We start from the raw sequence: 14,042 nt of genomic DNA on the forward strand, positions 1-14,042 counted from the left end.
GTTTCTCTCATAGCTCCACTACAGTAGTGATATTGATGGGGTAAAGTAATAGATTTGGAAAATACACGGCGCATGTATGTTTGTGTCTAACGGTCTGACAGTGAGGCCAGTGATGTCATTGTTTCTTGTTCTGTGTTTTCATGTTTTCATAGGGAAGAGCTGCTGCTACACTGAATGTCTCAAATTTGACTTTTTATCTTTTTATCTACGGATAAAGATGGCAGCTGGGAGACATGTCCAGCGTTTAGTTTGTACATCAGCTGGTGCAGGAGCACAGAGAGGGACTATCATTCTCATGTTTATATAGTAACATGAGAATAGGTGCTGGTGTCAGTGTGGGAGCTGCTGTAAAAATGAACAAATGAAGCCCTGTGAAACAAAGCTGTATTCACTTTCTATTGTACCACCGCTCCTTCCTGGGTTATATTATATTATTTTAGATTAGATTATATTAGATTATAATAGATTAGATTAGATTATAATAGATTAGGTTAGATTATAGTAGATTAGATTAGATTAGATTAGATTTTAATAGACTAGATTAGATTTAATTAAATTAAATTAAATTGAATTAAATTAAATTAAATTAAACTAAATTAAACTAAATTAGATTAGATTACATTAGATTACATTAGATTAAATTAGATTAGAACCCTGCAAGGTTCTGGGTTTGCACATGTTGGCTGGCCGGGGGCTTTCCCCGTGCCTCAGTAGGTTTCCTCCAGGCACTCCATTTCCTCCCACAGTCTAAAGATGTTAGACTGAACATCTCTATATTTTAGCTAATTGTGGGATATTATCAGTTGTGTTTTCTGTTTTGTGTTGTTTTGGCCATTGCCTGTTTTAATTACATTACACATGTAAAAGCCCAACTAAGGACAGGAGTGGAGAATTAGCAACAGCTATAAACTCTTTGTGCAACACATTAGTTCTTCTTAATTTATAGTTCATCTTAAATGCAATGTACCTATCAAATAAATAAACTAAACTAAAACTAATGCAGGTTAGGATCAGTGACTAATCTTCCCATAGGTGTGACGTTGTGTCAGCCCTGTGATAGACTGGCAGCACGTAGGCACAAGAGTTACAGCTGATGGATGGATGGATGGATGGATGGATGGATGGATGGATGGATAGAGTCCTAAACGAACTTAATGATCAAAAATACCTTTCTGTGCAACTACTAGCACTAATTCTCTCTGTCTTATAAAGAATAGAAGTTTATGTTAAATTAGTTTGTGGTTTGAAGGAAAGATATTTATTTATTTATTTATTTATTTATGTATTAATTAATTGTTTAATTTACTTATTTATTATTATCGTACTTCACTTTCTTGTTTGAAGCCCAGTTTCATGAACAGGAAGTTAAATGATCTTAATGATAAAGTAAATATTTTAAGGTGCTGTAATATGAAATAACAATAAAATAACATCATCATCATAATGTCACAAAAGTCTAAAATATCACTTCCATCATTAAGCTGAGTATTTGACTCCTCTGTTTGGCAATATTGATTTTTAAAATCTCAATAATCGCAACTTTTTGTGTGTGACCATGTTCAGTGGTAAGAATCAGTTTGGATTTGGCAGAAATGATCAGAAATCCATGAGATGTGAAGCGTGACGACACAACATGGATCATTTTCACATTTGTTATGGGAACGAGAGGCAGAGGCAAAATGAGATAAACAGGGAGGAGAAACAGAGAGAGGCATGAAGAGGGAGCAAAAGAGACACACACTGGATTTGTGTGCAGAGGACTGCCCACACCTTACACACACACGCACACACACACACACACACACAGGTGATGTGTTGTGTGATCTGTGAGCACTGAGTAGTGAGTTGAACTGCTGAACAACTCAGATAAGACTGGATAAAAGAGAGCGTGCGTGTGTGTGTGTGTGTGTGTGTGTGTGTGTGTGTGTGTGTGTGTGTGCGCGTGTGCGTGTGCGTGGAGGTGTTTCAGGGGCAGAGGGTTGACAAGTTGATCTGCTTCCCTCTGCATACACTGTGAGGATGTTCTACAGTCAGGGTGTGTGTGATTTCCATTCAAGTGTACTTGTGAGTCTTTGAAGCTCATGTTTGTCGATGTATTCACATATTAGTGTGTGTGTGCACAGAGACTGGGAGTGTGGGAGTGTGTAAGCCGGTCAGCAAGACTCAAGCTGCTCCAGTGCTTTGCTCCACAGAACCTGTGAAAGTTTCTTTTTTCCCAGATCAAATCAAAATGACACAAATCCCAAATTTAAGTGTTTGTAGTTGAATTTTTTGACAAGAAAACCTACAAACAAAACAAAACAATATATATATATATATATACACATATATATCTATATATATATAGATATATATGTGTGTATATATATATATGTATATATTATTGACTGTATTTAGTACAATCCTTCATCACTAAAGAAGCAGTGAAGGACGATGTCAGTCTGCTCTCTCTAATAAAGTTTCTGCTTAAATAACTGACAGGTATGCAGAGACTATGCCATGTATAATTAAAAGTCCTTCTCAGCTGTGTCAGAGCCTTTCTTCTTCTCCAGCCTTAATCAGTTCAGAACATCACAGTTGGAGATGTCGGTGTTTTATTTGTTCTTGTGTACGACTGTAACAGACAGAAAATGTTTCCTCTAATGTCTTAATGCAAGTTGATGACTTGATGCTAATGACATCTTAATACAAAACACATCACCATGATATGTTGATAATAATCTCTATTGATGTAGCACTTTTCAAAAAGAGGTTTACAAACTGCTTCACAGCGTAAAAACAGATCAAATACACTGTTTATGTACACTTGCTTATTAGAATAGTTTGATGTAGTCAAGAAATAGAAACAAAGATAAGAGACAATGGAAAATCTGAAGTTTGAATAAAAATAAAAGCATAAAACAAAAAGTAAAAACTCTTATTAGAAGTTATTTATAAAAAATTAGTTTTTAAAAGAGGACACTCTGGTAGCTTGTCTAATTCCCATAGGAAGGTTAGTTCCATGCTTGAGGAGCCCTCATCACCCTGTGTCTCGAGCCTTGCCCAGGGGACAGAGAGCAACAGCTGGTCTGCACATCTAAGACAATGAGCAGGTGTGCAAGGGTGAGAAGGTTGGCAATGTAAAATGGGACAAGGCTGCTCAGTGTTTTAAAAACAAACAGTAAAGTTTCAAAAAATCAGTCCTGAAAACCCGCAGGTTACCAGTGCATGTACAGGGCATATGAAGTGAAATAAAAACTGTAGCTTGAGTTTCCCCTTTTTCTTCTTCTTTATTTCTTTTCTTATTTATTTCACACAGATTCAGCCATTTTTTATAATAAAACAGTCTCATCACAACTGAACCACTTTAACAACTGTTCTCTTTCTTTTCCTCTCATATCCCCGAGATGAAATGATTTACAATGCATGCAGATGATCTGGGAGTTTCGCGGTCCACTAAACCAGAGCTGTAAAGGCTAGAAAAGCTGCGCCGGTTAAAATAGAAGCACTCTGTCAAAATTTAATTATTCTCAATATTTCCCAAGGTCATAGGTCTAGGTCTGGAAAGGATGGCGTCTGGGTTTGGGTCTGGGGACTATGGTCTGACTATTAGTGACCTCATTATTCAAATAGCTTGATGCATTATACAGTATGTGTGTGGAGTATATGATTTTAGTGCCTTTAACACTTGTTTATTCTGTGTGTGCATGTGTGGCACAATGTGTATGAGTGGATACATAATAGTCGTAGAGTAGTTGTTAGCATGAGCACATACTGTGCTTGAGTGTGTGTGTGTGTGTGTTGTGTGGGTTTTGGTTTGTGTGTGTGTGTGTGTGTTAGAGCCCTGACACACCAAGTCAACATTTATCTGTTGCTTGGTTACTGTTAGTGTTTGGCTGATGACACCTGAAGTTTTTGGGCCACAGTTGGCTGCAGTCTGCTCCCATCACCTGTCAGTCATTTCACCTTGCTAAAGGACCAGTGTGGAGGATTTAATAGCATCTAGCAGTGAGGTTGCAGATTGCAGCCAACTGACTGGTGGTTGTAGCTTGTATGGTGCCCTGGGTGAACACCACCTTCAAACCAAGTATAGAAAGGAAATAGTGTATATACCTACATACAAATAAAATAGAGAATTGTAGAATACTAATTGCACAAACTCTTCATCCCACAAATAGATCAACACACCAAAGAGAATTAATCATTAAACTAATGCACACTTCAAACAAGACACACACATTTTACATTGCACAACTGTCATCTAAAGCCTGACCTGTCTTACTTTCCTTGATGCAAAGTCATCAGTTAGTTCTTAATGATTTCACGCAACCCAGAAAACTGATGTGTGTGAGACTACAGGTGTGTATTCACAGTATTATGAATGAATTGTGGTTTTATTTGGCAGCTTTTCATGGTGTGACTGACTTTAGTGCATTAGTCCTGTAGAGATAGAAGAGCGCTTTTTGATAGATTCCCTGACCTGTAGTCAAACTTCCCCCGCCCCCCTCCCCGTCTCTCAGCACCTCTGAGACCTTCTCACAGAAACTAGAAAGAGCGGCTGCCCCGACCCACACGGTGACATGATGTTACTGACATGAGCGATAGAGACCAATCGGGCAAATGTAATTTCTTTTTTTCTTTTTCTTTTTTTATGAGCACCCGCGACGCCCCCTGACGAGATGCCCATGTCTCCCATATCTAAATCTGCCATTGCCAACTGAAATACAAAAGGCCCTCTCTGGAGCCAGTGTTTGGTTTGTCCATTCCGGGCTCCTGTAGAAACATGACCTGCTCCCTATGTAGATATGAAGGACTCATTCTAATGAAAACACGGTTCTTAGTTTCAGGTGGTTATACACTTAATAAAAACTTAATTATGAATTTCATATTCCATTTCTGAATCCTGCGAACTGGCATTTTAAATCAGCAGCAGAGACGCTCAGTGAGTCTGACCAGTCAGTGATTTGCTGCATGTTGTCCCTAGCTTTCTCTGCTGAAAACACACATTCTCTATTATTTGTCCAAGTGTGATAGTTAAACTATTCGAGTGAAACCTTTACCAAAGGTGATGCAAAACAAAATGTTTTACTAGTCTGACCTCTTTGCTGCCAAGTCTTTGAGAGGACATTGGTGTGTCGGGGTCCGTAGGTGATGTGGTAATAATGTAAGCATGTAGGATTTTGAGATTGAGAGTTTTGAGATCAAAGTCAAATGTACTCATTTATATAAACACACACAGAGCCGTGTGAGAAAGTCTTACTGCCCTCTCTTTTAACACAGCAGGAGCTTTTGATTTTCCTCACTCTTTCTCTTCTGCCCTGCTCTCCCTTTTTCTCTCTCTCTCCATCTCTCTTTCTCTCTCATATCACCCCCCACTACCACCACACTCACACACACACACACACACACACGCACACACACACACACACACACTTTTACCAGTCAGTTGCCTGTGTAGACTGCAGCACAGCATGGGTGGAACCTTGCTGGCTCGGCCTCTGTTGATCAATCAACACCTACTAATGGAAGGAGAGATGAAAGAGAGAATGAAGGAGCGGAAGATACAGGGGAGGAGAAGGAGAGGGATATCGAGATAGACAGACAGGATGGGAACTAACTGATATGGGATTTAAACACTGATAACAATTGATGGCTGAAAGTTCCAGAAAGGGAAGAGAATTAGTCCTGTCAGAAAATCCTCAGAAATGCGCAGCATGTAATACAAAATAGGTCTTTTACCATTAAGACGTATTGATGCGTAAACCATAGCAGAATATTTTGAAAAAAATCTTGTTTTAAAGATGTTTCACAAATGTGCTATAGTGCTGATTGGTTCTAAAATATGATTATGGTTGTCCAACCATGTTTAAAGGCCAAAGTGTGTGTAGCTGTTCCAAAGTGCCACACTTGAAGGCGGGGCTAAAGGCCCGATGTCATAGCCTCCTCCTGGCTACATCACACTGTGTCTCCAATCTCTATCCATGAAGTCTGTCTAGTGCTTGTGGCTTGTTGGGTCAAGTTAAGTCGACTTTGTTTCAAGAGCACATTTAAACACAGCTTGATCATCTGATATCAAGTGGCAAAAGGTTCTATAATTTTGGAGCAGCAACTGCAACTGTCACTTTTTGGTTTTAGACGTGATCGTGGGACGTGCAGGTTCCAGGAGCTGAGTGTCAATAAGATCTGTGATGTGAGGTGGGGCCTCACCATTAAAAAGCCTTAAAGGTAATCAGCAAGGTCTTAAACTGAGTTCTGAAGTGAAGAGGAAGCCAGTGAAGAGAGGCTGAGACTGATGTACTAACTGTGAGTGAGATAGTGAAGACTGAGGAAGGCCTAAATACAGAGAATTGGAATACTCCGGTGGAGTTGTGATGAAGGCGTGGATGACCGTCTCCATATCTCTGAGGGACAGAATCGGTTTCAGTTTGGAAATGGTTCTTTTACTGATTATTTGCACAGAGGAGATGTGTTTTGCACAGAGGAGATGTGTTTGCCAAGGCAACGCTCAGAGTCAAGGATAACACCTAGGTTTTTTGGCATGAGACTTTACATATGGGATGAGGTGGTCTATCTTACTTCAAGGAGCCTTCTGGATTTAGAGGGACCAAATACAAATACTTCAGTTTTGTTGCTGTTCAGCTGAGGGAAGTTGTTTGGGTCTTGAGTATTGGTTCTTGTCTATGTTTTTCATTCACTGAAAATCATTACTGAAATATCTCATTCACTCCCCTGCACATGTAGCAGTCAGCAGAGCAGCAGCCTCACGCCCCTCTACTGTTCATGATTCTCATGTTTTACCTAAACATTCATGTTCAACGTCTTTGTTCAACATCAGGGATGAGAAAACATCAGATTTCCACACAGTCAGAGGAAGTCAAAGTTGGTCAAAGGTCAGCAGTGTGGAGCGTGTCTCCACGGGGCTGCAGTCCAGACACCAGAGCTGAGAGCGTCAGAGTGGCCACCTGTTTCCATCGAGATGATAAGATGAGATGATATAATTTAAAGAACTCTAGTCACAACTCAAACAATGGAAAACATGATGGAACTAGAGCATTTCTGTTTGATGTATTCATTAGAAAAACATTAGCGACTCATTATGAGTCCACACCAATCTGAAGTTTTCATCTGCTGCCATTTTTAGTCTCTTCAGTGGAGCAAAAGCTTGAGTGGTTCAGGTCACATTCTTCAAGTCTGCAGTAAGCAAAGCAAGCAAAGCTTTATACAGCACATTTTGTTCCAGGTGGAAGCACAATGTGCTGCACGAAGCATGAGAAATATGTGGTTCCTCATTCGTGAGTAATTATCTTTGGCTTAATTAAAAACAGTACAATACAGGGGAGCTGACAGTACAAAACAATGGTGAGTACAAGTGACAAGAACACAGGGTCAAAAAAAAATACAGATATGCTAGGTATCACATATGAGACAAGGGCAAGATTTGTATGGCATTCGAAGAAAACTATGTATTCAGCGTCCTGATACATTTCTGGTGGCTCTTACTTGTCGACAGCGCCTCCCTGAGGGTAAAAGCTCAGAGTGCAAAGGATCGATGATCGGTCTTGTCCCCTGGCTCTGTTCACAACTCTGCAGTTAAAGTCTATTACAACAAACAGTGGGTCAGCGGCAGGGATGCACTGATAGATAGATAGATAGATAGATAGATAGATAGATAGATAGATAGATAGATAGATAGATAGATAGATAGATAGATAGTACAGCGGGCTGGTTTCTGGATGGTGGCAGAGTTTTAATAATTCAGCTCACCACAGGAGGTTCCTCTTTGATGTCTCACTTTGAAGAACAAGTACATTCCTCTCACATTACATTAACACATTAACCTCATCACAAGTCAGAGGATTCCTCTTCCTCCACCCTCTTATATTGTCTCTCCTCTCATCATCATATTTCTGCTTCTGCCTCCTCTCTCTTTCATTTCAATTTCATTTCTGGTGCTTTTGTAACCTACAGTAACTCACACATTGTATGCAGGCATCAGCAGAGACATGGGGTCTGTGCCATGATCGCTAACATTATCTTTCTAAACAGATCAAAGAAATTCCTCCAAGCTTACAACACAAACACACACACACACACTCTCTCTCTCTCTCTCTCTCTCTCTCTCTCTCTCTCTCTTTCTCACACACAGACACACACTGAGCCCCATGCTCCAATCCCAATTACACATGCCTATCTGCATCATTATGCATTATTAGTTCATTATCATTAAGTGTAGCACGATATAGTAGTAGTAGTAGTATTACATATACTAGGGGAAAAAAAGATAAGCTTGTATTAATAACTTCAGAGCCATACAAAACAACAGATATTAACTCCTGTGAAAAAACCAGCCCAGAGGTCATCTGTGCAGCAGGTTATTATGACCCACAATAACGTTTTGTTGCTAGGCGATATCTAGTGGTCGTAGTAATGATGACAGGAGCCACGGCAGAAGGACTTATTTTAACCCAAATCACCATCTTTTCCTGAACCTTACCGAGCCATGACCGTTATTATTGTAACCATGGTGACGAAGGTGGGTACACCACTGTCAGTACAGTCTGCCTGTTTATTATTGTAACCATGACAACCGAAGTCCAGTCGCCTGCTACCATAGGGGTACTATTACAGGAGACACTCCTATGGGTGCTATCAGAAGGTTGATGGTTGGAGGTCTAGTTGTCAGATATTAAAACTTTTCTCTGCAGCAACTTTTCTAATGCTTAACGACTTCTCATGTAAACATCACACAGTCGTGGTTAATGGTTTAAATAGCCATAAAGTCACAACACTTAAATGCGTAAGCATAAATAGCTTCATTTGTAAAATGCAAATGACACAGCAGTGGAATTATTGCTTTTTTCTTTGTCACACATGGTGGAGTACAGTGTGTGCACACTCTACTTTTTTCATTTAAGGCAGATACGTGCACAAACCCACCACCCTCATCACAGCTCCCTCACTTTCAAATGTGCAACATAGTCTAATCAACAAGTTAAGGTAATATCTCATCATCTTCAGAGTTGATCTTTATTAAAGGAACAATATCTTGGTGCGTACTGGAGTGACAGTTGTGGTTAATGCACAGTAGAATTAGTCCTGCTGTTTTGTCTCTCTGTACTCCTTATGTCTCTCTCTCATCCGCACATCTTCTTTCCACCAGGTATATTGTACAAGGGCAATGGTGAGAACATTTTCATCTCCCAGCAGCCCCCTGTCATCAGCAGCATCATGGGTAAGTACAGACTGAGCCTTTAAGACATTTGTAATCAGTGCTGATCGTGTCATTGCAGGATGGTTTGTAATTTGTTTGACTTGCTCGGATCAAAATGTGTGAGACATATGAATCTCATGCGAGCCAGAAGAAAAACACTTCCTGTATAACTTTATAAGTGATAAGTGATGGGACGCATTTGTGAACTACTGTTAGTGAAAGTATGTTTTAACGTCTAAATAGGAATAGATTACATTAACAACATTTTAATGAAAATACATGTCTGACCTTCAGGTTTGTATTTGTTTGGTTTCAGTATTTATTCTGTTTTTATTGTTTCTGGTTTACTAATAAAAACATGACATTTGCATTTGACATGAAGTTCCTCTATATTGTTTCTCCATATACTCACAAAGACTGCAGCATCTATCTGTGCAGCAGGTTATTATGAACCATAGATCGGTTTTGGAGGAGGGTTGTGCTGGATGGATGAATATGACACAGGAGAGTGGTGTTTTCCTAAACCTAACCAAGCCATGACCGCTATTATAGTAGCCATGGCAACAAAGGCAGGGACACCGCTGTCAGTGCAGTCTACATGTTCATAATTGTGACCATGACAACCGAGGTCCAGTAGGCCTGCCACGATAGGGGAGCTATGTCAGGACACACTCCTTTGGGTCATATCAGAAGGTTGGAGGAGTGGTTGTATTGATATTCCACAATTTTCTGTGGAGGAATTATGCTCTTTATATTTTAACAGATTTAATTATTTACTTTTTGAGAGAATTAAATAGTTAGTTTTCTTGTGGCCATCAGAGGAACTGCAGCATCGCCCCTCTCTCTTCCAGTCTGGAAAGTGCAGTTCTTGGCACCGCTAATCCCTGGATACTGACACTGCGGTGTCACTATCCAGCTCTTTTTACCTGGCAGTGCTGAGTTTCAATTTTTGGGAGGTTTATGCCATTTAGAAGTGCCCCTACAGGGAATTAAACCCTGGCTCTTTGCAACTGGGACAGTGAGTCTGTTTTAAAGTCTTTATTTGACTTGAATTTGTCAAATACAGTGAATGCCCCCCCCCCCCCCCCCCCCCCCCCCCCCCCCCCCCCCCCCCACCACCACAGTGTTCAACAACCTGGTCAGATAAAATTCCAACCGTCCAGTCTGTTTTGTGGAAAGAACATAACCCGCTGTTGTGGTCAGTAAAAATGGATTTCAACACGCTCTTCTAGGAAATGGGCGTCGACGCAGCATCTCCTGCCCCAGCTGTAATGGGCAGGCAGAGGGCAACAAGTTGCTGGCACCTCTGGCTCTGGCTTGTGGAGCAGATGGCAGTATCTTTGTTGGAGACTTCAACTACATCAGGAGGATTTTCCCCTCTGGGAATGTCACCAGTGTCATGGAGCTGAGGTAAGGGGGGAGGGAGGGAGCACGGCCGCCGCTGTTCCTGTGGAAGGGAACTAAGTACATTCAGGACTTCAGTACAATTTTTTAGGTATTTTTCTTGAGTATTTCCACTTCATGTTATTTCGTACTTCTACTGCATTTCCAAGATAAATATTGTACTTTTTACGACATTCATTTGGCAACTTTAGTTACTAGTTCTTTTTCACATAACGATTCTAACATTAAAAGGATGTGAAAACCTTTCATTAAATAGACATATGGTACGGTCATGAAATACAATACACTGTTAAAGATTAAATCAGTCGTTTCCAACCATTTTGTCATATAAGTTACAAAAAAATCTGTCTACCCATTGTCACAGATGTCTGTTACAGTCTCAGAGAGTGATACAGTTTCAGAGTGACTTAAAAGGTTTCATTTAAATAACTATAACTATCCAAGATTTCACAACAAAATGAAAGATTAAAGTCTAACAACTGGAAACTGATTTGTGTTTCATTTTTTAGGTCAACCATTTCATTCAGGTTTATTAAAGAAACAATATTTGTCAAAATAAACTGACTGACTAAAGAGTCGTTGGCTTTTAATTAAAACCCAGCATTCCAACTCATCTCACTGGGCATCTTTCCCTCCTGTACTCAACTGTTCAGTGCCACATCATTGGTCTCGAAGGACTGTTAAGCAGTGCTGGAAAGCATAAAGAAAGAGAAGGACAGATGAATTGCCAGATTGGACACTTTAGCACTACAGTAATATGCATTTGAGTACTTAACTCTTTAACCAGAATGTTGAAAGATAAGAAGAACACTCTGAGTTTAGAGAGAAACGTCTGGTTTAATGCTCTGAATTTAGAAACATGCTTCTGGCACACTCTGGAGTGCTCATTTCTCAGAAACTCTCTGCCCTCTGAAGTCCTCTCTCTGTTGACCTCGATGAATCATGATTCAAATCCTGATTTTTCTCTCCGACTTCTAACTAGTACTTTTTTGTTTTCCAGTGGGTTTCTCATTTCTGGTGGTTCTTCATTGTAATACCAAGCACCAATCTGTCTACTAACTCATGTTTCTTCTCTCTTTTCTTTCCTTGCTTGTTCTGTATTAAAGAAACAAAGATTTCAGACATAGGTAAGAGTGCCTAATCTTTTTCAACCCTTAACCTTGTTATTTTCAGTTTATGCTGCTTATGCACCAGACTATGGTCTGCACATATCTTCCACCCCTCTATCCTTCTTTTCACTAAAAACAAGCACTGTTGTTGATCCCTGGCAGCTCTCAGACCTGTGTACTGACATCCTAAGCCCAAGGTCTCACTACATCAAGGAGAGAGTGAGATCAAACTCGTTGCAATCTAATGATTTCTTGTGGAAGTTCAGCAATGATTCAAAGCTGCAGATTGAATCATGAAGAGGAAAGTGTTAAATAGATCTGACAAACAGATGATGAAACAGACTGCCCTCACACTAAATTAGCTTCAAGTATAATTCAGATTAATTACAACTTGGGTCTTGATTAGTTTTGATTTATTTTGCCATAACACAACACAGACACACACACACACAACACATATTCAAAAAAGAGAGAAACAAGCATGGATTCATTACAACATAAGAAGTAAATTAAGGACAATACAAAACAAACAAATGTTCTTCATGAAATTGAAGCCGCACACTGTGGAGAAACTATGTAATAATTGATTACCATGGTGGTCCTGTCCTGTCCTGACGAACAAAGAAGACTGCTGGGCCTCTGCTACATTACTGCCCATAAGTTATAACATGCAGATTGAAACTGAAATACATTCAACCAGATCTCCTCTTTCCATATCTTTAAACAGAAGGTTTTTACTTATGTTTAAAAACTGATGTAGATTTTCTCCTCGCCTAGTAAGCTACTTATGGAGGACCAGGAGTTTCACAGGAAAAGTAATAAAGCATTTCCTTAATTTCATATTTTAATAGGCTTTAAAAACACGAATTATAAAAAAGAAAAATTATAAATGAACAATTAATCCATCAATAAAAACTAAAGCTTTACCTCAGTCGCTAGTAAAACCAGGATAAACAATCCTAATTGGCCATGGGACGTAACAAGCTCTCTGATTGGTTGGAGCACTGAAGGCCCAGAGTGTCAAGAGAAGTTAAATGACTAAGCTTATCGATTAGCCAAAAGGAAAAGGAAAAGTAGCTGGAAAAAGGAAATGGAAGTGTGTATTTCCATTTTTAAAATGCTTTTTCAAATAGTTTCTGTTATTTATTCATGAATTAATAAATGTATTTCTAAATGGTTTATTTAATGAGAGTTTCATGCTGTTTCTGTAAATCCATTTTTAAATCTGAAGTATTAATTGATGGATTAATCGTTCCATCAATCAGTCGTTTGACATCCCTGGTCCTCCACAGAGACTCACCAAAATAACTGATGAAATCTGGAAACATGGAATTGTCCGTTCACTTACTTATCACTAATGTTGCAATATGACTCTCAACAGAGTCAGATGAAAGGCAGAGACAACAAAGAACTGGGGGAAAAGTAGCCCTGATGTTTGCTACCTCTCACTCACACTTTCTTTTTTTTTTTTTTTGCATGCTCCCTTTCTGCCGCCCTCCTCTCTCTCTCTCTCTCCCTCTCTCATCTTGACAAGTGTTCACAGGAAATCTAGCCGATTTCTTCTGTTGTCAGCTCAGATGAATGGCACAGTCATCATTGTAGCAGCAGAAGCCCCTAGCAAGGAGACCTAGCAGGGAGTGTTGTGTGTGTGTGTGTGTGTGTGGGGGGGGGGGCTGTTTGGCGTGGTTACTTTATTCACTTTATACTTCATTATTTCTCTCTGTAATTGTACTTTTCCTTAAGTGAAGGGACTGAATAGTGTTTGCAGAGCAGGGCTTGGCAGCCTTTCCTATGATTAACAAAGATGACGATGAAGAGTGTCAGTTTACAAAGATGAAGATGACAGGTCTGCCAGTGGCGCAATTTATACACTGAGAGTTAGTTACACTCTCATTGGAAATTTGACCTTGTTTGGAAAGATAATGTGGAGTTGAGTTGTCGGGCTATTATTTGCTCTGGATCCCTTTTCTCTCTTACTCATTCACACATACACACCTCTCTCCTTTCACCAACCAGTCGTGCTTTGTGCAGACTGTATGTCCCGGCTTTCAGAGACATTCATCTCCATCGATCTGATCACAAGTGGTCAGCTCTAAGTTCTTCAGTGAGTGAGTGAGTGAATAATGCAGTGTAACTTCTTGACAGGACGACCGATCTGATTTTCAATTAGAGCGGACTGTGTTGTCACAACCTCCCATCTGCTTCCCTACCATTACCAGGGCACTGTCTGTGATGAAGCCAAACATTTTCTTGATCTCGACCCCTGTGCTGCCAAACTGCTCAGTAGAACACCTACAATGTCTTCTCCTTTAGTTCTGCCATGTGTGGGCCTCAAGCAA

General features: G+C 39.9%; 1 protein-coding gene across 6 annotated transcripts in view; it reads left to right on the forward strand.

Annotated features, from left to right (window-relative positions):
• Nucleotides 1-14,042, forward strand: part of LOC130167105 (teneurin-3) — a 327,180-nt gene that overhangs the window by 271,670 nt on the left and 41,468 nt on the right. For 4 of the 6 annotated variants that reach the window (XM_056373088.1, XM_056373090.1, XM_056373092.1 and 1 more), the window contains 3 exons: nucleotides 9,140-9,211; nucleotides 10,423-10,600; nucleotides 11,701-11,721. In XM_056373088.1, the coding sequence (XP_056229063.1) occupies nucleotides 9,140-9,211; nucleotides 10,423-10,600; nucleotides 11,701-11,721 (271 nt within the window). The remainder of the gene's footprint in view (nucleotides 1-9,139; nucleotides 9,212-10,422; nucleotides 10,601-11,700; nucleotides 11,722-14,042) is intronic. The other 2 variants (XM_056373089.1, XM_056373091.1) reach the window with 1 other exon arrangement.

The sequence above is a fragment of the Seriola aureovittata genome, chromosome 3, assembly GCF_021018895.1.
Source record: "Seriola aureovittata isolate HTS-2021-v1 ecotype China chromosome 3, ASM2101889v1, whole genome shotgun sequence".
NCBI lineage: Eukaryota > Metazoa > Chordata > Actinopteri > Carangiformes > Carangidae > Seriola > Seriola aureovittata.